Source organism: Triplophysa rosa, linkage group LG15, assembly GCF_024868665.1.
Source record: "Triplophysa rosa linkage group LG15, Trosa_1v2, whole genome shotgun sequence".
NCBI lineage: Eukaryota > Metazoa > Chordata > Actinopteri > Cypriniformes > Nemacheilidae > Triplophysa > Triplophysa rosa.
In genome coordinates this window covers 2810467-2833165 of record NC_079904.1, presented here as the reverse complement: position 1 = coordinate 2833165, position 22699 = coordinate 2810467, and the positions used below count along the sequence as shown (strand labels likewise).

Genomic DNA, 22699 nt, shown 5'->3' with positions numbered 1-22699 from the left:
GAAAGAAGAAAAGATTACATAAACAATCTGTTTTTAAAGAAAAGCTTGTTAGTAAAGTACTTTAAGACCTGAAATGGGTGTCAAATAAAGGAGAACAAATGTAAAATGTTAGTGTGCCTTCCAAAAACTGGGATGGGAAACACTGGCCTGGAGTCCTCACAAAGTGGGACAAACGTAGTTTTTTCCCTCAACTCCTAAATGTTTATGTTGTACAAACAGTACAAAAAGGTCTTACACAGACAAACAAGAAAACAAAGACTGTGCAGAAACAATAAAACAGACAAAGATGTAATACTTTTATATTCGTGTTATTTTAGTATTTTATATTTATATGTATACTTACCTACGTTTTAAGTTTTTGTAAAACATCAGCATTTTGTTTCATCAGGACTACAGAAGTGGGATATGTCGCCACCTGCCGGAAGTATTCTAACATAATCGCTCGATTACTTAATTTAGTAACTATTTCTGTAGCCAAAATATGTCATTTGTAATCGATTTCGCGTGACTTAGTCATAAGAAATTAATTGAAATACATTAATGGAGTACAAATACACGCAGAACATTTCAATATTCTGAAACATCGGAACGCTAGATTGAACGCCTCAAGTTCACCCGGGCCGTATATTTACTGCACATCCGGGTCAGAGCGTAGCTTGGCGCTCATTGGTTTATTCTCGTTTGTTGTTAAACCTGATTGGTCGGAGCGTAATACGCCTGTCAGTGGCGCTGGCAAAACAGACGCACGCAAGGTCAGAAATGGTTATAATTTCGTTTATAAAGGGTTTGTTTTTAAACACATGGATGTATAAAAATCTCGTATCAAAGACTTATTTTGTCACGCATTGTCCGAATTTGTTTATTTATTGGCGTTATGCAAAGGCCTTTAACAGTGTGATCTAAACAGCACAAACTTTATTGTGTAGAAAGTGGAAGTGATTGGCGATCAGTGATGTGTAATGACGGTTATAAAATGTAATCTAAGCCTTTAGAGATATTAAATTGTGCTGTAATGTGACTGTTTGATGAGAGTATTCTTGTTCAATTAAATCGTATGTAGTCATGCAATGCTGAAAACCGACATATATCTTAATAGTTACCATAACAAATACCGCAATGAACCATCGACTGTTTATCCTGTAGCGTATGTAGTGGTTTTTATTCCAGTAGGACATAATGGTATTCTATTGGTTCCCTTTTGCTATATAATATCCCACCATTGCTATATAATATCCCCCCAAACATTACCTTTACGGAGACCAGTATAGTTTTCCAATAAAGTAACAGTTATATTATAACCATTCAAATTTCCGTGATGGCTACCGTTGTATTTTTCAGCAGTCTGTTTTGCCCTACCTATAAAAATATGTTTATATAGTGCAAAACTGTTTATGTCTTTTAGCTACCCATGAGTAACTAAACTTTCACCTGCCAACACACACAACATGCTGACTGCATGGAAAGCATGCACTTCTTTCACCGCCTGCCGGCTGCTGGGAGTCTCCTCGGCCCTTGACACCCAGCACCGTCCTAGACGGTTCCGTACCGCTGCCCCGCACCAGGATGGAGTGAAGATCCACTAAGGTTGGGCCGACTTGGCCAAGAAACAGTTGAAGGGAAAAAATCCAGAGGATCTGATTTGGAGGACCCCAGAGGGCATCTCTATTAAACCTGTGTATACTCAGACAGACACTGCCACGGTCAAAGATGAACTGCCTGGAGTTCACCCCTTCACACGGGGGCCGTACCCCACCATGTACACCTACAGACCGTGGACCATCAGACAGTATGCCGGCTTCAGCACTGTAGAGGAAAGCAATAAGTTTTACAGGGATAATATTAAAGGTATGTCATCCCAACAGGTTTTCTGTCTTCTTGTTTTTGCTGTAGAGTTGTTTAAAACGTTCTGTCTTTACAGCGGGTCAGCAAGGCCTTTCCGTAGCGTTTGACCTACCCACACACAGAGGGTATGACTCCGACAATCCCAGAGTTTACGGAGATGTGGGTATGGCGGGTGTAGCCATCGACACAGTGGAGGACACCAAACTGCTATTCGACGGGATCCCGCTGGAAAAGATGTCTGTTTCCATGACGATGAATGGTGCTGTCCTTCCCATCCTTGCCATGTTCATCGTGACCGGAGAAGAGCAAGGCGTGCCCAAGGAGAAACTGACCGGCACCATCCAAAACGACATACTCAAAGAGTTCATGGTGCGAAACACGTACATATTCCCTCCAGAGCCCTCGATGCACGTCATCGCAGATATCTTCGCCTACACCTCAAAGGTACACAAAGGTTTACACCCGTTTTGTTCTTCTACACCCATTTTCTGGAATAATTCAGCTCCAATAACTTGATACAAACTTTGTTTCGATAAATTTACATCATTATTTTGTAGACCTACATTGTAAAATTCATAAGCCACATCAATGCTCACATCAAAAATAAACTGGTCTGCTTAGCTGTTATTGCTTGCCTTTGCAAATGCACGTCTAGACACGTCTAAACAATAAAAAAGAAAATATCTTTTATATCTACAGTATATATTATTTGTCCTAGACGATAGACAGTGAGATTAAAGGAAGAGCAAATGGAAACTTTTGCTCTCCTGCGTCTCTTTCTCCTTAAATAAAAAAGAGTCTGAAATATCACAATGTCTCTAGAGTTTCGGAAGAATGTGACAAACTGAGCTCAGATTTGTCAAGTCTGCAATCAAAAGTCAATATTATTGAAGATCTCACTATGAAGTATTTACCCAAACCAAAATGATTTGACCTTTACAATCTACATTCACTTTACACCTGCATATATCGAGTTTGTTTCTCTTTTTATTTTTTCCTAAGCAGTTATAAGTGATTTTCAGTTGATCCTTAAATAAAACACAACTAAGAACTGCATCAGACCTCCCGAGGTGTAAAAGAGCAACTTCTGAGTAATATCATTTTCCCTCTGGGTTTGAGTATTGTCGCTGTATCTCTCCAGTTTGTAACATGTTGAACTTTCCCCCTACAGAATATGCCCAAGTTTAATTCCATTTCCATCAGTGGATATCACTTACAAGAAGCCGGTGCTGATGCTATCTTGGAGTTGGCCTACACCATCGCCAATGGACTGGAATACTGCAGGACGGGTCTGAAGGCTGGACTCACCATCGACGAATTTGCACCCAGGTTCATATGATAAAGTATATTTAGTCGATCAAACCTCAGGCACAGGTGTAGTCTGTTGGTTAATAAAGTTACCACAATTAACACATTTCTAAAAATACTGTATATATTTGCATTTGAATGATGCTTTTATCCAAAGTCACTCCTGATCAAAGTGCCATGTTTTACCTAATCTACTGGATTGCAGTCAACGAGCACATTTCATTTTTTATATGTATGCGAAAGATAAATGTTGATCGTATCTTTTCCTCCTAGTTTGTCTTTCTTCTGGGGGATCGGCATGAACTTTTACATGGAGATCGCCAAGCTGAGGGCAGCGCGTCGACTGTGGGCTACACTGCTCAAAGAGAAGTTCCAGCCCAAGAACTCCAAATCTCTTCTGCTCAGGACTCACTGCCAGACATCCGGATGGTCTCTGACTGAGCAGGTACCGTCCTCACCCGTAGCCGTCTGCAAAACCACATCTCTCTGAAGATAAACTACAGCTTTGACTTAAACAGCCTTTAAACCAATGTGTGACGAGACATTTGTTTCTTTTTGTGTGACATCATGGCGGGTATGAAGTTTCATTGGTCAAAGCTCCTGCTGTATTTTTAACACATTAGTTATCAGTTCTGATAACTAATGTGGAGTCACACATTACATTTTTGATCATTTTTATAAAACTAATCCCATCCGTTATGTAAAAAGTTGCCTGTAAAGCAATGTTTAAGTCATCAAATGAATCTTTCACATCTGCCTTTCAGGACCCCTACAATAATGTGATCCGGACGGTGATCGAGGCGATGGCTGCCGTGTTCGGAGGCACACAGTCTTTGCACACTAACTCTTTTGACGAAGCTCTGGGTCTCCCCACCATCAAAAGCGCCCGTATCGCCCGGAACACCCAGATCATTATTCAGGAGGAGTCGGGCATCCCGAAGGTGGCTGACCCCTGGGGTGGATCTTACATGATGGAGGCCCTCACCAATGACGTGCACAACTCGGCGCTCAAGGTTTGGACCGATTCTAACCTTTATTTCCTTTATCACATTGAACATTTTCAGTGTTTGTGTGCCATATTCACTGTTCAATAATAGACTTTTGCCCCCATGGCATGTCTACGTAATATAAAATGAATTTGACATTGTGTAATATAATTCCCCTTGTAGGCTTTATACACTTGACATATCTAGATTTCGTCTTGAATCTTGGCTTGACAAGTCCCTGAATGGAAGTTTAGGCTTTATGTGGAGTCCGTGGAGAGATTTGAAGTTTAAAAGCTATATGGTTGCTATGGTGTTGCTAGGCGGTTGCTCGGTGTTCGGTGGATAAAAAAAGTGCTCTGCTTAAAATGACAAAAAAATGTCAATGTTTTTCTCTTCCTGTGGCACGGGATGTGCTGGCATAGGATGACTTTTAGAAATTATGTTTTAATAACAATGTTTAAATATGTTATTTCCTTATGTTTTGTTTCAGTTCATCACAGAGATCGAGGACATGGGTGGGATGGCTCGAGCTGTGGCCGAAGGCATTCCCAAACTGCGCATCGAGGAGTGTGCCGCCCGCAGACAAGCTCGCATCGATTCAGGTGCCAAAGTACAATATTACTGGATGCACCTTTTACACGTGATTAAATTCACAATGACAGGCCTAGACACGTGATTATATATCAAGATTAATATGGATGCGTTTAGCCGATGTATCCAAAGCAACGGACAGCGTATTCAGGGTGGTTTTATCGGAATCGAACCCATGACCTGTGCGCTGCTAACACCCTGTCATTTAAGCTACAGGAAGTGTTCATATGTGAAATGAGGTTCTTTACAACTGTACAGCTGACGAGTCGGTTTTGATCACTCGCTCAAATGTGGTGGTGTTACCTTAGCAACAACCATGTGACCCAATCTGGCACCTTGTCACCAGTTCTTCCATCCTGATGGATAGCTTGCACCCGCTCACCTGCCTTTTAGCAAGGGTGAACGTTGATTTATTATTCATGAGAAATGAACATTCATGAGCCCTACTGATGTCACACAGGAGAACTCCCACCAGCTGTGAAAACATGAATCAATCAGTCGAGTGTGTGTGTTTATAACTCTCTCTCTCTTTAGTACAGTGGCCCGGTAGCTCATGGCATCACACATCAATGCACACAAGAACTAATACCTCATAGATATTTCTGTTTCATGCCACAGTCAACTTTAGTTTGATCACAGGGTGTTTACCGACGAGATGAATGAACACATGATGTTAGATGTAGCTGTTCTATATAGACACGTGCAGTGGAACTTATAAGGGCTGAAACGATTCCTCGAGTAATTCGAATACAAAATTTCATCGAGGCAAAATAATTTTATAATAATATTTTCTTGTATCCGAATTACTCAAAGCTTTGTTTAATCCATTTAACTGCAGTACACACGGAGCACTGCGTTTCCCCACGGACCGTTATTACCAACGCACAGCCCGCTAAACTCTGTTACAGGGGGCTCTCACTAAATCCTTGGTGTTTCAAGTCTTGCGAAACCTTTACCCTAACCCTAACCTTACTCTTACCATCTAAACTACCCATAATTGTTAAAATTGGCTAAAAACACGGTTGCGTGATGACGTCAGACTCGAAACACCCAGGATTTAGTGAGAGCTGTTACAGGGTTCTCAAGTCTCACGCCTTCACCGTCAGACACGTATTTGAGTCTGCTCACGCGCTCACACGTATGGCTCATGCTGATAAATAACTGATATCTTATTGAAATGGTGAACTGCTATTTTACTTAGTTTAAGTCTATTTTGCGAGTGAAACTTGTTTTCCGGCTTCATTGAGTCCATCAAACTAGATGCGGACTTGTGGATGCCGAAACATGTTATTTACACGTCATCTGTCTGGTCTGCGTGAATGAACTGCACAGTTTAACATACAACACGCGTGATGCTCATGAATTTGACTGCGTCTGCGCTTTATGAGGACATGAACACATGAACTCCATCTCCAGAGTTGCTCTGAGAGTTTATTTCACGAACATTTTATTGTTTGAGTGAAGAAAAAGACACACTAAAAAATAACCGTCTTCCGACAACCTGCCAAAATAAAAGTCCCGTTAACTACAGTTCCCCTTCAGTCGGCCTCTCGACGTTGTTACAGTCGTAACCGAGATGTTTTTTTATGTGGACAAATTACTATTTAATAGTAAAAAAACAGAAACTAAAACTAATTTAGATAAACTAAACGCATCATGCATAAGCTGAAGTTAGCAGTTTACCTTTGAAATTATCCTTTCTATTTTTACTCATGTTTCTTATTTATATATTTGTATTATATTGCATTTTGAATGTAATGGCAATGTACTAAATGGGTTTAGTTTTCACAGGTTCTAAAAAAGGAAACAAATTAGTTGTTCGTTTTAATTTCTCTTGTATATTTAGTATTGATCTTTTATAAAGAAAAAGTACTTATTATCCGAATACTCGATTAATCGATGGAAAATCAGTAGAAAACGTGATTACTAAAATAATCGATAGCTGCAGCTCGAAAGCAGCTTTGAAACAATGTGCATGAGAAAAAGCTACATGAATAAAATAGAAAGTAATTGAATGAAATCAAATAATTGAGGATGACCGTACAGTACATTTAAACGTTTGCATTTGGTTGATGCCGTTATTCAAAGTGACTTACAGTGCGTTTGATCTCTACAGTTTTGTATTAGTATAAAGGGACAGTTCACCCCAAAATGAAAATTCATTATTTTTCATTCACCCTCGCGTCATTCCAAACATGTATATCTTTCTGTCTTTCTACAGAACACAGAAGATATTTTGAAGAAAATTGCTAACAAAACAACATCGGCCCCCATTGACTTCCATTGTACGGACAGACAAAACAACATTTCTCAAAATATCTTCTTTTGCGTTCTGCAGAAAAAAAGGTTTTGAATGACATGAAGGTGAACGACTGCGTTTTTATTTTTAGGTGAACTATCCCTAACTGCTTTGAGACATGATGATGTCATCAGTTAATTTCCTGAATAACATCAGTTATTATTAGTTGAGTATGTTGTTCGTGTCCTCTTATGTGATCTCTATGAATAGCGATGCATTGGTTAAAGACGTCTGCTCATCTGTGCACTACTGGTAAATGTAAAAACATCACCACTAGATGTCAGACAGTTCTCATGCGCTTTCATGCAAGAGTGTTCATGCGAGAGTAATTATGCGAAATGCATGCACTTATCATTTAAAATGTATTAGGATTTCACATGCATGCATGCTTATATTCCCAGTCCTAGAGTCTGAAGTTCACATTTGATTTTGGTCATCAAAATTCAGTTTAGGTTGATTTTGTAGGACTTTTAAAACATGCGTTATTTACTGTTCACATATTAAATACACTGCTCATCTGCTTATTTTAATGCCTGCGCCACAGATGCATTGATTTGGGATGGATCACCCTGTGGTTGTCATTAAAGACTTCTTTAATGAGTCCGTTTGAGTCCAGAGAGGCCAGGAGATGTGAAATTGAATCAGTGAAGAAGATGAGATACACCTGCAGAGACGACATCCACGTCTCACACCTGTTCTCTTCTCGGGTGTTTGATTTTTCTGTTTCAGGACGGTAGTCTTCTTACAAATAATATTTTCACCAATCTGACCGAAACATCAGATTTTTTTGTATGAGTCTTTTGTTTTTGTTCTGTTGGACATTGTATGAATATTTATAGAAACACTCCAAACACAGTTAGGTCTCCATGGGCTGTGTATGACCGTCAAGACACTCCTCACAATCATAAAGTTGTGCAAATGTCACAATCTCCTTGAAGTTTCCTCCGCTCACTCACACGTATGAGCTTCCAGCCGAGCTTCTCTCATTATCAGAGATCTCAGCTTCTGTCTGACAGATGACCGTCCGCTGGGGTTGTGTGCTAACCTCAGACACTCAGTGCTTTGATCTTGAAGGTTTCTGATTGGTTTATCTGACGTCTGTGTCGAAGCAGGCCGTGACACAGACCAGGTCTTGTTTTGAACTTTGAACCGGCGGGAGAGTTAAAGGTCTAGAGTGGGATTACTAGCGGTGAGTTTGAGAATTGCAATCAATCTCTCAGTCCAAACACGACGGTGGCCACCACAGTACAAAAAGATGTCGTCGGCTGAGACAGCGTGTCTTCTCATGTTGACGCAGGGAGGAGAACATGCGGGCATTAGAAATACTGTTGAAAGAGCGATGTTTTATTTATTACATAAAATAAAGGGTCGGTGGGTTTTGAGTATAGAAAGAAGGATAAAAGTCAGGCGGGAGCTAGGACATATAATAATCATTATATGAATTAATAACGTTCAGAAAGTTAAGAAATATTCATTCAATCTTCAGAATTTAGTTAATGCGAGTTAATATAACCACCAAACTATCGTATCTGCAGATATCACTCTGAATAATCGGCTATCGGTATCAGTGGAGTAATTGAGTATCTGTGCATCGCAATATTTTGCCTTTTTCCATTTTGCATTACATCGATACTGTACATACAAACATTTTTTGCACTACTTGTACGCAGCCCAGCTGCAAATGCTTTGGCACTACAAATGTACAATTTTTGTCGTGCCAATACTCTTAAATCAGTGGTTCTCAAACTGGGGGTCCCAAGATGGATCCGGGGGGCCACAGATTTTGTGGCATCATATGAAATATAGACATTTGTCATAAATGTTATGTAATCAAACATCGGAAATATAAGACCACCAACCAAAAGTATTGATGTTCCAGCATTGTGTAACTGAATAAGTTTTTGGTTTAATTAAAACCGATTATACGTTTTTATAAGGGGGGGGGGCGCAAAGCGAAGCACTCTACACAAGGGGGCTGTACAACGGAAAAAATTGACATTTGACATCGAGAGAGAGAGTGAAGGAAAGGGAATAAAAATAATGAAAGAGAGAAAGAAAAAGTGATAGAAAGAAATGAAGGAAAGAGAGAGATAGAACAAATAAATGATAGAGAATAAGGAAAAGGGGGCAAGTTAAAGCTCCGCCCTCTGATCTAGAGCTCATTCAATTCACATTCATCTGATTTGTTTTTTAGGTCTAGGTATTGACGCCTTCTTTCTTTCTCTGTCTCTGTAGGCTCAGAGGTCATTGTTGGGGTCAACAAGTACCGCCTGGAGAAGGAGGAATCTGTGGATGTGCTGGCGATCGACAACACAGCCGTGCGAAACAAGCAGATCGAGAAGCTAATGAAGGTCAGTTCAGTTCAGAGTCTTCATCGATGTTGAAGCAGCTTCACGTATCTCTTTAACTGACTCGACAAAGCATCGCATAATGTTACCTAATCACACTCAAGGGCTTTTATTCAACCCAGTGTGAGTTTAATCATTAGGTAACTAACAGCGAGCGTATGCTTTAAGCTCAGTTAAAGTGCATATTATGGGCGGTCGGAGGTGCTGTTCTTTTATCATCATTACAATGCAAATGTTTGCATAAGAGAGATGGGCTTTGCAGAAGAGTCATTTATCCATAAATGTTTGCTGATAAAGTAGCTATCGGTTATGTATGACATTATCAAGGTGAAATGTGCCATAAGACATCTTATTGAGACGTGTGAAGACGGCTAAAACTGGACTTATAGCTGTATCTACATTTAAAGGAACAGTTCACCCAAGCATTCATGCAAATATCTTTCTTTGTGTTCATCAGAACAAAGACTTTTTTTACAGATTTGGAAACACTCGAAGGTGAGTAAATGATGACAGAATTTTCATTTTTGGGTGAACTTTCCCTTTAAACACATTTGTCAGCTTTGGCTAAAAACACGAAACATCCCTTTTGTCAGATCTGAGTTTGTCATCCATCTGCACAACCTGGTCTGTATCAAGCCTCATTGTAGAACTTTGTGCCCCTCAAAGACGAAAGATTGTCGATTCTCCCAAATCACCCTTTTGTTGTTCCTTTTCCGGTTGTACGAGTTTTCATGAAAGAATTGCCTGCGTTGTCAATGACGCCTGACCCTTTGCGATGCTTTTTCACCAATCGTTCCCGCAGCGTAACGCTCATTGCGGAACAGTTTGACATCATATTATCCCTCGCAGCCTGTGAGGATAAAGAAAAATTGTGCTTTGTGTTTTCAAAGCCCGCTGTGACTCTGGGACTTTGAGGTTGATTTCTCTTTCCCCCGACTGAAGACTATCGTGCAGTCATGTTTGGCTCTGTCACAACACGCAATTAAACCTCAGTTTAATCTTTAATGATAAAAGCGGAAGGTTGGCAGGATTCTGATGGCACTTCAGTCCATGTATTGATGTCTAAAATGCAAACGCGTCTGAAATGCCCGCTGTGATGGATTTTTTGGTGTGTGACGTTTGTTCACTTATAATCTCATGGTTGTCCAAAATATCTTTGGCATGATTTGTATAAGGAAATGGAAAACTGGACAAAACAACAAGAAAGGTGCAATGGTTTCAGACTTCGAATACTGCAAAGAATATTCATTTTCACGGCTCGGCACAATGTTACTGTCTGTAAAGGCTTTATTTAATTTCTCAAATCATTTTCCCCTGAATGGCCGCTCGTGGGCTGGAGTTTCGAAGCAGCAGCCTTGTCTTAGATTAGCTCTGAAGAGACACAAAAGCCTCGTGATGAGGAATTCATGTTGCCATGTGACCTGCGCGGAGAGGTCGAGTGTCAGGACAATGAAGCTGAATTTATGTTTTCTTGCTGAAGCACTTTGAAATGCGCAGCTTTCTTCGATGAAGTTAACTGCTGTTAACTTCCAGTCTGTGTTTGGCTAGTTTCTAATAATATAACTATTTTTATTTTATTTCATTTATGTTAATATTAATTTGTATTATTATTTTATTCTTTAAGAGTTGTATTAAAGAAACGATTTGTTGAATTTCGTTGTTTATTCGTTTTATTAAATAAACAATTTGTTGAATGGGTCCTGTAGTTTGGTCGCATTTAAAGAAACCTTACGGTACATTGACATCTAGCGGTTGAGCTTGGTATCGCAGTCTAAATTAAAAATATTATAGAGACAAGTAAGGCCGTGTTCAGACCTGACTTCCTTTTTGAAGCCGCTAGCGTCTGTTTTACATTATAATCCTATGGAGTAAACCGTGTTTTCAAAAAACGTCCTGAGTGCTTTTTTAAACGCCAGGCATCTTTTTCTGCAGCTCAGGGTGTCTTTTTAAGTTGAAAAAAGTTCAACTTTTCTAAAAAAAGACGCCCTACGTCAAGCTCCTTTTCACAGCTAACCAATGACAAGCGAGTAGTGTGTCGTTTCCATAACAACATGCGAGGGAGGTGATTGGTCGAGCAGGATCAAGCTCGAAAAAATAAAATGGCGGCCGAAGCGCTTCTTAAAGTTTATTTTTCACCTTTAATAACTTTCGATTGCATTTCTAGCTAGAAATTAGTACTGTAGTTTTAAAATATGCGGTTGGTTTTTGCAAAGACGTTCTCTGTTTATAATTCAAATAGACTTCCGTTACTCTGCCTATATGAATCCTGTGTGCTGAGCTGCCTTCATGCACAAACGCTGCCAGCTTTTCTTTTTACTAAAATAGCGCTCTTGTCAAAAAAGAGGTCAAGTCAAGTGTGTTCATGGCCTAAGGGGCCATTCAGATAGAACGCGTTTTTCCATTCCAATGCGCTACTTTCCCATTGTTTTTCTATGTAAACACGCGTTTGACGGACGTGCATGACCGTTACGCTCGCGTCTCGTGTCTTTTGAAGCGCCTCGCACACGAGCGCCGCGTTTTTAAGACGCCATGTCAACTTAAAAAAAATTCAACTTTTACATGCAGCGCTGCTCATCAATGTCTGTTCCAAAAGCTGTGAACCAATTGGAAGAATTCTGGAGCGTTGCGAGCTTCTGTTTACAGTAGCAAGTTGGCATGACAACTGTTTTATTTGATGGCAACATGTCGGAGGAGGCGATTTAAAAAAAAAACATATCTGAGCACTGCGTCTCGCGTTTTTAGACGCAGAGAGGCGTTCTGTCTGAATGGCCCCTAATGGTTCTTCTCGGTTTCTTTTGCTTGTTAGTTCGTTTGGAAGTTCAGTGCAGCCCACGAATGCTCGCATGCGCAGTAACGTTTGTTTATGTTGTTGCTTTGAAACTGTGTTTTTGGCTAGTGTCTAATATATTTTATATTTGATTTAATACTGCATATGTTAATATTAATTTATATATTATTTTATTGTATAATACTTGTCTTACATAAAAGATTTGTTGAATTTTGTTGTATATTCATTTTATTAAATAAACAGTTTGTGGAATGGGTGCTGTAGTTTGGTCGCATTTAACGAAACCGCGTGGTACATTGACATCTAGCGGTTGAGCTTGGTATCGCAGTCTAAATTAAAAATATTGGAGAGACAAGTTTAGCCAAGTAACGGTTCTTCTCGGGTTCTTTTGATTGTTATCAGAAATAATCTACAGACACTCTATTGTTTGTGAAAGTGTACCGGAAGTTCAGTGCAGCCCACGAACGCGCGCATGCGCAGTAACGTTTGTTTATGTTGTCACTTTGATACCATCTATATGGTCATTTTTCTCAATGTTTTGAAGCACACTTGCTTAGATATCCCCAGAGCTGTTGAGAGATAGGGATTTTACGAGCATTACGTGATTCATGGAGCCTTCAGTTAGTCGTTTTTTCTTTTAATTCTTTATTTCCTTCACTTTTTTATTCATTAAACGACTTACGTCTTTAAATGTGTTTACCTCAGTTGGTCTGTCTCGCTCCATGCGTTACTAACTTCCGGGATCTATTGAGGGAGGGGCTCCATTGTTGTGAGTTTCATTGGAGTCAACGGAGTTGACGCGACTCTCTCTCTCAATGGCTCTGGATATCCCTAAAGATAACATATGCATGCTAAAAGGCCCAAAACTACAATTTCGATTTCATGGAACCTTTAAGTGAAAGAAGCAATACACGAGTATTGGTGTTGGTGAAGTGCTCGAGAGGTGCACAAAACAAGAAAAAGTTGAGAAACATCGCTGTTTCGTACATGTGCTGTGGCTGATCTCAGGTCAGCGTTTGCATCGGATAACGAGGCTGTGTTTGCATCGCAGGTCAGAGAGAGCAGAGACGCAGGTGCTGCGAAGAGATGCCTGGCTGCGATCGAACGCTGTGCGCGCACCGGAGACGGCAACCTGCTGGAGCTCGCCGTGGAGGCTGCCAGAGCCCGGTGTGTCTACTTTCCATTTGAAAAACAACAATCTGATCAAAGCACACACACGTGTCTGGTTTATTATCTCCGTGGGGACAGTCTATAGGCGTAATGATTTTTATACTCTGGACGTTCCTTATACTGTGCAGACATGCAGTAAATATAGGAAAAAGATGGAAACCTTTTTTACATAGAAATGAGCGTGAACTAAATCAAAACTCATGTAAGAATTTATACAACACTTCAGCAAACAAATGTGTTATGTACATTGTTAGCGATTCAATTTTATTCAGACACATTTCAAAAATGAGTTTTACCCCCAAGGGTCAAGCTCCCTGTGTTAAGAGCCGTTCACACATAACTATAACTGTAAAAAATAAAGTTTTAAAAGTTTTTCATTAAGGAGAATAGCGGGGTTTACATCAGTCGGAAAGCTGTGTGTTGTTTACGCCGGGATAATATATTATTATAATTATATTTATTTTAGTGACTGAAAACACTGAAGCACACGAGCTTAAAATAAACATCAAGGTACCGCTGGTGTGGACACAAATAGTGTTACAGTTATCAGTATAATGTGAACGCCTCTTTATTTCAGCTTGTTGAATCAGTTTTTAACTTCACATAGGCAGTGATTCACCGAGCGACCTCAGTCAGGTATCCTGTGATTCAGCCAAACTACATTTGGTGTTGTACCCCATTAAGATCACCCAGAGGCGCCACAGTTTGAATTAAAAAAGAAAACTTCAGGTGTGATGTCTCATCAGTCAGCACACTAGAAACCTACTCAGTTCTGACGGCATGTGTTACACCAGGTGTGCTTCTATCCTGAGCGGCGGTTTTTCACATTACAAAACTTGAAAAGTTTCTATGAAAGTTTAAAAAAGTGAGTTAGTGTTGAATGTTAGAGTGTTTTAGTGGCAGAACACCCACTTTTCAGGGGAATTCCATGAAAAAATCTAGTTTTTTCCAAAGGTTTTTACATTGCTTATAGGTCAGATGTCAATATTTGGTGGTTTAAATACCCATGTGAAGTCTCTCTTAAGGTTTTTAAAGCTTTTTTGTGTTTTTAAAGCATGGTTTTTGATGGTCAGGTAAGTGAATTGTCACATAAATAACAGTCTATGTTCCTCATAAATAGGCAAATGAACGTTAAAATATAGTATTTGATGTTCTACAAAGAGCCATCCCTTCTCCATTTGTTGCTTCTGGTTTGCACATTTTAATTCACAGAAATCCAACAGAGTATGTCGTCTATCAAAAACGTGAAACCTTTTTTTGTCACACGGTACGCGTTAATTTTTTCCCTCTTAAAATAGAAAACTTGTGCATACACTCGAAAAAATTATTACGTGGGCTTAGTAAATATCACAAAAATAAACAGTTATATTAACGTAATAAAATATTTTAAAACTGATTTTTTTTGTGGGGCATAAAAAATGATTTAAAATCCAACTGTTAATTTCTCTAAAATTGACATGATTATTTAAGTTTATTTAATGAAAAAATACGTATTTAATAAACCAATAATATCTTTAATATATACTTAATATTTTTGGTGAATTCTAATAGAAATATTTGAGTCACTCAGATTTACTTAATTTTTTATACTTGCATTTACTCAATTTAAAAAATGTACTCATTTTTTTTTATGTAAATTGTTTCACTTAAAATCGAATTAAAAGTTGTTTCTCTGCTTGTCTGGACTCTATCAGCAGGGGTTCAGTGAAATTTAAACAAATGGTTCAATCAATATATTGGTAAAACACATTCTCTCAGAATCTGTATTTCAAGTTTTGACTGAAATTGTCACATTCATAGCGCTGGAATCGCCCTTCTGCAATCTTACTGCAACTGCAAACATCAGTTTCAAACAACAACGTGTTGCAGAATATAAAGTGATTATGTGCAGATAACAGGATTTTATTGCATTCTGAAGGTGTTCGGTGGGGGAGATCACAGATGCCATGAAATCTGTTTTCGGGGAGCACAAGGCCAGCACGCGCATGGTGAGCGGCGCGTACCGCAACGAGTTCGGCGAGCACGAGGAGATCGCTCTGGCACATGACAGGTGAGCGTCGTTAGATATCATTTAGACGGTAAAAGTGAATTTAAAATACAGCTTTGCTCGGTAATACATGGTCTGAAACCTCTTATAATAGTTTTGTAAGCACTGTGACTCCCTGACGTGCACATTTGAACTCTCTGTGAGCTTGTCAACAAGACTTCTTTCAATAGTCTGCTGCACTTGAACGTCTAGAAGGCGGTCAGACGCTAACCTGAGTTTGTAGTGTGTAGTGTATCAGACGGTGTTTGAGAGGAGATTCTCGTTTGGCCCACAGGGTCGTGCAGTTTAAAACACATGAAGGCAGAAACCCACGTCTGCTCGTGGCCAAAATGGGACAGGACGGTCATGATAGAGGAGCAAAAGTCATCGCCACTGGATTTGCAGATCTCGGGTTCGATGTGGACGTCGGGCCACTTTTCCAGGTTTGTTGAGAACGTGCCATCGATGACGCATAAATGAAGTATTAAATAAGTTCAAGATAAACCGTCATGATTTAATCACCCTCAAGTTGTTCCAAGTTTGTGTACATTTCTTTGTTATTTACAGTATTATGATGTTTGGAAGAATGTTAGCAACTATCAGTTCTGGGGCACCATTGACTACCACAGTAGGATTTGTTTTGTTCTGTTGAATTTGGGAAAGCAAACCGTTCAAGACTACCATTTTCATTTTTCCTACAATGGGAGTTTACAGTATGACCGAATTTTCATTTGAACTGTCCAGTTGAACAAAACACAAAATAGCATTATTGGTATCTGCCACCACAAGTTGTTTATTATTGTTGTTCTTTTTTTGGCACAGAAATGCCATATCAATGCATCTCTAGTTTAGTTTGCGGTTTAAAAGCGCTTTTGTTTGTATGTGTAACAGATGTCTTAAAGTCATCATGTGTTAAGATGATAAACCAGTTGACACATGGTTCCAGAGCTTAACGTTTCTTAATCCTACATATATCCCACTGGAGTGACATTTAGATCTATCCGATCTCTTGGAATGAGGGAGAATACGTCAGAATATTGAAGGCACGGCTCAGGAGATCAAGTAAATAAGTACATTTGTTTCTGAGTATGTGCAATCCTAGGGATCGAATCCATGACCTTGGCGTTGCTAACGCCATCCTCTAACCAATGAGCTATTCTATATTGAAAACCAGAAGAAAATTGAAGCGCTTCCATTTTCTTCTGGTTTTTATTTTAGGTAAAATGATGGTTTTTGTTTCATTCTGTGAACTAGTAACAATATTTCTCCCAAATTTATTATAATATTGTTTCTATTTGCATTTTGCATTCTATTGCATTTTATTTGCAGAAAAAAAAATCAGAAAAGATGCTCAGTATTTTTTCAGACCTCAAATACCGCAAAGAAAAAGTTGATATTCAATACAACAGTAATATTTGTCATTAAAAAAACGTTGTTGTCTTGTCTTTTTTACATTGCTGTCGGATGACTTTATGTCACTCCTGAGGTTTGATTTTGTTTAAATTCAACAGACACTGGACTGAAATGACCACAATACATCTTGAAATGCTGATCAAATACGCATTTAGATGTTTCATGAACAGTCTTTACTTGATTGCGGGGGTTACTAATGGGGTCACGCATCCCCATGTGGATGTGCATTCAGGTCTGATGTCATTTCCTTGTGTTTTCTATGTCCCATTGTGTCTGATGGGGGTGTTTCTATGACGACAGACCCCGGCTGAGGTCGCTCAGCAGGCTGTTGATGCAGACGTGCACTGCGTGGGGATCAGCACGCTGGCTGCCGGACACAAGACCCTCGTACCCGAGCTCATCAAAGAGCTACGGAACCTCAACCGGCCAGATATCATGGTCATCTGCGGAGGCGTCATTCCACCCCAGGTATCACCTGCCCTCAGTCAAACATTTACATTTATGAATGAAGCTAACACTTTTATTGAAAGCCATCTATAGTAAGTTTTTTATGAGTATGTATGTTCCTTGGGAATCAATCGTATGATCTTCGTGCTGCTAACTCAATGCTCTACCAGCTAAGCTAAATGCAGATAAATGTGACCTATTTTGACCAGGCGACATCTACCGCTGCTTTTCTGGAAAAGTTCACCCTTCACGATCTGTAAGGTGACGGATTTTTACAGCCAGAAACATGACAAGCTTTTCACTTCCATTAAACATCTTTTTTGTTCATGTGGCATTTGAGTGACATGCGACCACAGGTGACATATATTAGCTATTTCAGAACCGATGTTCGCTCAACAAACCACGCATCACTTGCTACCCTCATTTGAAGCTTCTTTTTCCACAGCTTTGTGCGTTGTGCATTCATCTGTTTTTTTTATGAAGGGGCAATTCCATGCAAATGTCAATCTTGAGATGAAAAAATCAAGGTTTTCAACATATGGATAGGTCAGATGTCAAAAGTAAATACCCATGTGAGGTGTTTTTAAAGCATAGTTTTCCATAGTCATGTACGTGATTTGTCGCATCTATTTAAGCACTCCATAATGAGCACCTGAAAATGAAAATATAGTAACTATTTAATGCTATATAATGAGTCATCCCTTCTCCGTTTGTTGGGTATAATTGCTTCTGCTTTGTACTTTTGACAAGTATTTTGTCACTCAAAAACGTACGCTCCTTTTTTGCCACATCCATAACGCACACATTTTCCCCTCATTTTTTATTTATTTTTGCTTAATCTGTTTATTAAACTTTTTTAACAATGAAAGGATACAGATACAGGAGAACAGAAACATTTTTCCACCACACTACCCCAATTCCCTCTTTTAAAATCGTCAAGGGTTTAGTCAAATATAAACAGTTGGTTCAATATATTGGTAATAAGTGTATCGTCTGAGAATTTATATTTTGATATTCAAGTTTTGACATTCATAACGCTGAAATTGCCCACAACAGAATGGTACAAACATCATAATACTTTTTATTGTGCTGCAATAGCGTGTATCAGTTTAAAGCTGCACAGCATAAATGTCAAATTTAGCGCTTTTCACAATTGTGCATGGTTTCTAAGCAGCTTTTCAGAAAACAGAATTTCATATCAAAGCAGAAAAATTAAGATAGATTATAATTGTAAAGATGTAACGCCCTGTTTACACCAGACGCGTGTTGCGAAATTTCAGATTCGAATGGGTTCTATTGTCTTTTGACTCATCACATTGTGTCCGGTGTAGACCGGGTGTTACTGTCACAAAACATTGATTATCTTTTAGGTTGTAATGAACTGTTTAATTCATACCACAATTATACAAGCATACTAATAAAGTATTATTTTAAATGTATTATAAAGGGGTAATTCAGGTAGATTAGGACACTTTGCGATAACAAACTGCACCCGAATTCAGCCCACATAAACAAATGTGCAAACATCTGATCTAATCCAGTAGTCAATCGTGGATTTGTGCTCATTCAGATCAGTTAACTGTAACTTCAAGGAACAGTTCACCCAAAAATGAAAATTCTGTCTTCATTTACTTTCCCTCAAGTTGTTACAAATTCTGACGAACACAGAGGAGGATATCTGGAAAAATGCAAGCAGTTCTTGAGTTACATAGTAGGATAATTTTCTTTAGAAATGACTTTGTTCTGTTAACACAAAAGAAGATATTTAGAAGAATGTAGGAAAGCAAACAGTTCCGGGGCACTTCTGACTACTATTGTCATTTTTCCTTCTATGCTAGACAATGGTGGCCGAGAGCTGTTTGGCTACAAGCATTCTTCCAAATATCTTTCTCTGTGTTCCTCAGAACAAAGACATTTATTCAGATTTGGAAGAACTCGAGGGTGACGATGACACAATTTTCTCTTTATGCATACCAGAAATACAGTAATGTATAACTGTTCTCGCTAAGGAGTATCTTTGTAAAGTCGGTCTATAAATTCCAGCATAATGATCTTTTAGATATGCTGTTTGGTTATTGAATGGTGCTTAGCAACCATTAAGACTCGCATTAAAAGACAACGCAAGTAGAAAGATAAATGTTTTTCATGCGTAACTGACCTGTGCCAAAAAAGTACACAAAACTCAGATGAAGAAAGAGGAATGTGCTGTAACTATAGTTTCAAGCTCCTGAATTCTGCCCTTGATGGCTCAGTTTGGGCTTCTGCATGAATAAATTGATAAAGCAGTTCATCTCTACGGTACATTTAGTTGCGTTGATGATCTCCGAATGCCTTTAAGCGCTGGTGCTTTTCTTCTTGCTTGACATTTCACACACCTCATCCCCCAAGTGCTTTTACACCAGTATTGAGTGTTTGGTGGGATTATCGGGCCGCATGTCGCGAGTGGAGGTAAAAGCTGCGGTGATTGAAGAGACATAAGAAATCTGTTTGTATAAGAGCCCTCAGGGAGCCTGAGCTCTCGCAGCGGTCGGCACGGAACTACAAATTCAAAATGCACACGGGAGATTTCTCCTGCGTGGTTTAATCCGCTTTGTGAGGAAGGGTTTGAAGATATTCGTCTACCGCTAGAAAACATCTTCCTGTTGCGTTTGCATCACGTATACAATATATTTCAATTCAACAGTCTTTAAAATAAAGGCGATGTCACAGAAGATCCATTTTTGCTTAGCGAAAGAACATCTTATAGGAACCATTTTTTCAGTCGTGAAGGTTTTCTTCTAATGTTCAAGGGTCTTAATCAGTGTTGGGTAAATTGCTCTCAAAAAGTAATTAATTGCTAGTTACTAATGACATATTCAATAGTGTAATTAGATTACTGTACAAATTACTCTCTCCAAAAAGTATTTAATTACTTATTACTAATTACTTTCTATATCCTATATCAACCTTGATTAGTTAAGTGATTCAATGATAGTCATGAAAGGGCTCTTTTTATTCATTCAAATAAATCATATTAAACTACATAAAGTTCTTTTATTAACTGACCAAAGTATTACAAATGTGAGAATTATACATTAAAGCACGGATTTTAACGCACATATATTACACAAAGTATTTAGTTTAATTACATCAAAAGTAACTAATTAAATTACAGAAAAAATAAGAGTAATCCCTTACTTTACTTTTCAAGGGAAAATTAATTAAATTACAGTAACTAATTACTTAGTAACTAGTTACACCCAACACTGGTCTTAATGGAGCCATACAGCAAAAAAGATGTATTCTTTGACATTGGGAAGCACTTTTATTTTGTATAGGATCGCTGTGAAGAACTTTTCGTACCTTTTCATTTTAAAGAGTTTTGAAATACACTCTTTTTTTATAAACTTAAAAAATGAATATGTTCAATCGACGTCCAATTTACTTTTTTGTTAAGGGCTTCCAAGCATTCTCACATGTCTCTTAAAGGGACGGTTCACCCAAAAGTGAAAATTCTGTCATCATTTACTCGCCTTCAGATTGTTCCACATTTCTTTGTTCTGCTGAACACAATATTATGTGTTATATACATGTGTGTACATATACATATGTGATATTTGGAAGAATGTCAGTAATCAAACAGATCTCATCCCCCATTGAGGTTATTTAAGTTTACTAAAATTAAAACTTTGAAAATGTTTCTGTTCATTGAAATGAAGTAAAATATTGACCTGAAAATTATTGGAAAAACTTAATCAAAGGAAATTTTGAAATGTTGCCTCAAATATAAACTGAAATAGGTTTAAAGCACTATAATTATAATAATAATAAAAAACGAAGATAAAAATTAATTAATCTTATATACTGTAGCTACATAAAAAATAACCACATAAATTATACAATGACAAAAGCATATACTAAAATTGCTAAAACGTTAAGTAAAATTAACAAAAACTAAAAATCTAAAAATAAAAGCTCCTTCAATTTTTTTAGAAAACTAAGTAAAACTAAAATCAAAACTATAATAACTCATAAGCCATTGACTCCCATAGTATTTATTTTCCCTACTATGTGAGTCAATGGGGGATGAGATCTGTTTGGTTACTGACATTCTTCCAAATATCTTCCTTTGTGTTCACCAGAACAAATCGATTTATACAAGTTTGGAAAAATCTGAGGGTGAGTAAATGATGACAGATTTTTCATTTTAGGGTGAACTGTCCCATTAAATAATAAGTTACCAGTTGAATTTTCTTGTGGAATAAGTTCTCAAAAAACTCTTTTCAGGACTATGACTTTCTGTACAAGAGCGGCGTCAGCTGTATCTTCGGCCCGGGGACCAGAATTCCTCAAGCAGCGGTGGAGGTTCTCTACACCATCGAGAAAAACCTGGAGAAGATCCGGCAGGCCATGTTACCGCGATGTCGGCCAAGAACAATTGTAGAGGCGTTTGATCCCAGATGTTATCAGTGTGAAATGATCGCTTGTCAAAGCTGTGTTTGATTGAAGCCTGACAGCAGATTTGTGTAGTTTGAAAGTGCATTAAAATGTCAATCTGGAGGTGTTTGTGGTGTCATCACAAGCCCTGTTATTTTATGATGTCGTTCATTCTTCTTGTGTGACAAGACGATGTTTAAAATTCACTTGTGGGGTTTCGTGATCTGTCGCTTTATCGATTCCGATAAGAGCGTATCCGTTGATTTTTCATATTCTGTAGGGAATGCAATAGCACATGCAACGACTCCACATAATACAAAGCACAGCGTTATGGACTTTCTCTACATGATCATTATCCTTTTTATGTTTGTTTCTGCTTTAAGAAATAAAAATGTGGATGTTAATGCTCAGATTGTGTGTCTGCTCTGCCGAAAATCCACTTCGACTAAAAACCCTTGTTGATTTGAAAGCATTGGCATGCCTGTTTATTGACTCGCTAGTGCTTCCAAGAATTAATTGGTTGCGTGAACCCTTTGAAAAGCTTTCAGGGAGATGTTGGACATTGTCATTACTGACCACTCACACACCTTCTTGATGGATTCCTAAACTGCTAAATCTGTCATCTGCAGGCGGAATCGAATGAATCGCAATGAATCGATTTGACAGCACTAATTCAAACCCAATGTGACTTTGGTTTGAAAGACACGTAATGAGAAAGCCAAATGTTAGAACTTTACCCCCACATACAGTAACAAAAGCGGATGGATGGTGGTTTATAAAGCCAAATGCCGACAAGAAGAAAAAACTTCTGAAGCCATTAAACTATTATTCCCGTTATTAAGTCCATTCTTCACATGTAACCTTTTCCTTCCGCTGGACCTTTCAAACTTCATGATGGTGTAAACGTTTTAGATGTGAGATTGTTCATGACACGGTGTGCTTGTAAAACCTCTGTGTCATTCACTTTCCTGTTCCAGAGAAGAAATGGTACAGACTGACATGAAAAAACATAAAAATGACCATATTTAAATTTTGGGGTGAAATATCCTATAATTAGTTTTTTAA

At 38.5% G+C, this 22699-nt stretch overlaps 1 protein-coding gene across 1 annotated transcript; it reads left to right on the top strand.

The window, feature by feature from the left end:
• The first annotated feature begins 652 nt into the window (after positions 1–652).
• mmut (methylmalonyl CoA mutase) lies at positions 653–22021 on the top strand. The gene is made up of 13 exons (XM_057352240.1): positions 653–752; positions 1403–1845; positions 1919–2286; positions 3014–3171; positions 3424–3595; positions 3915–4163; positions 4627–4738; positions 9262–9377; positions 13214–13329; positions 15251–15382; positions 15654–15801; positions 17072–17239; positions 21485–22021. The coding sequence occupies exons 2-13, from the start codon at positions 1755–1757 to the stop codon at positions 21698–21700; spliced, it is 2046 nt and encodes a 681-aa protein (XP_057208223.1). The 5' UTR covers positions 653–752; positions 1403–1754; the 3' UTR covers positions 21701–22021.
• Positions 22022–22699: the final 678 nt, after the last annotated feature.

Bases quoted from the DNA above. Each gene is read 5' to 3' on its own strand.
- mmut (XM_057352240.1), top strand. From the start codon at position 1,755: ATGTACACCTACAGACCGTGGACCATCAGACAGTATGCCGGCTTCAGC. The intron at 2,287-3,013 runs GTACACAAAGGT...TTCCCCCTACAG, and splicing joins TCTTCGCCTACACCTCAAAG to AATATGCCCAAGTTTAATTC. The intron at 9,378-13,213 runs GTCAGTTCAGTT...TTTGCATCGCAG, and splicing joins AGATCGAGAAGCTAATGAAG to GTCAGAGAGAGCAGAGACGC.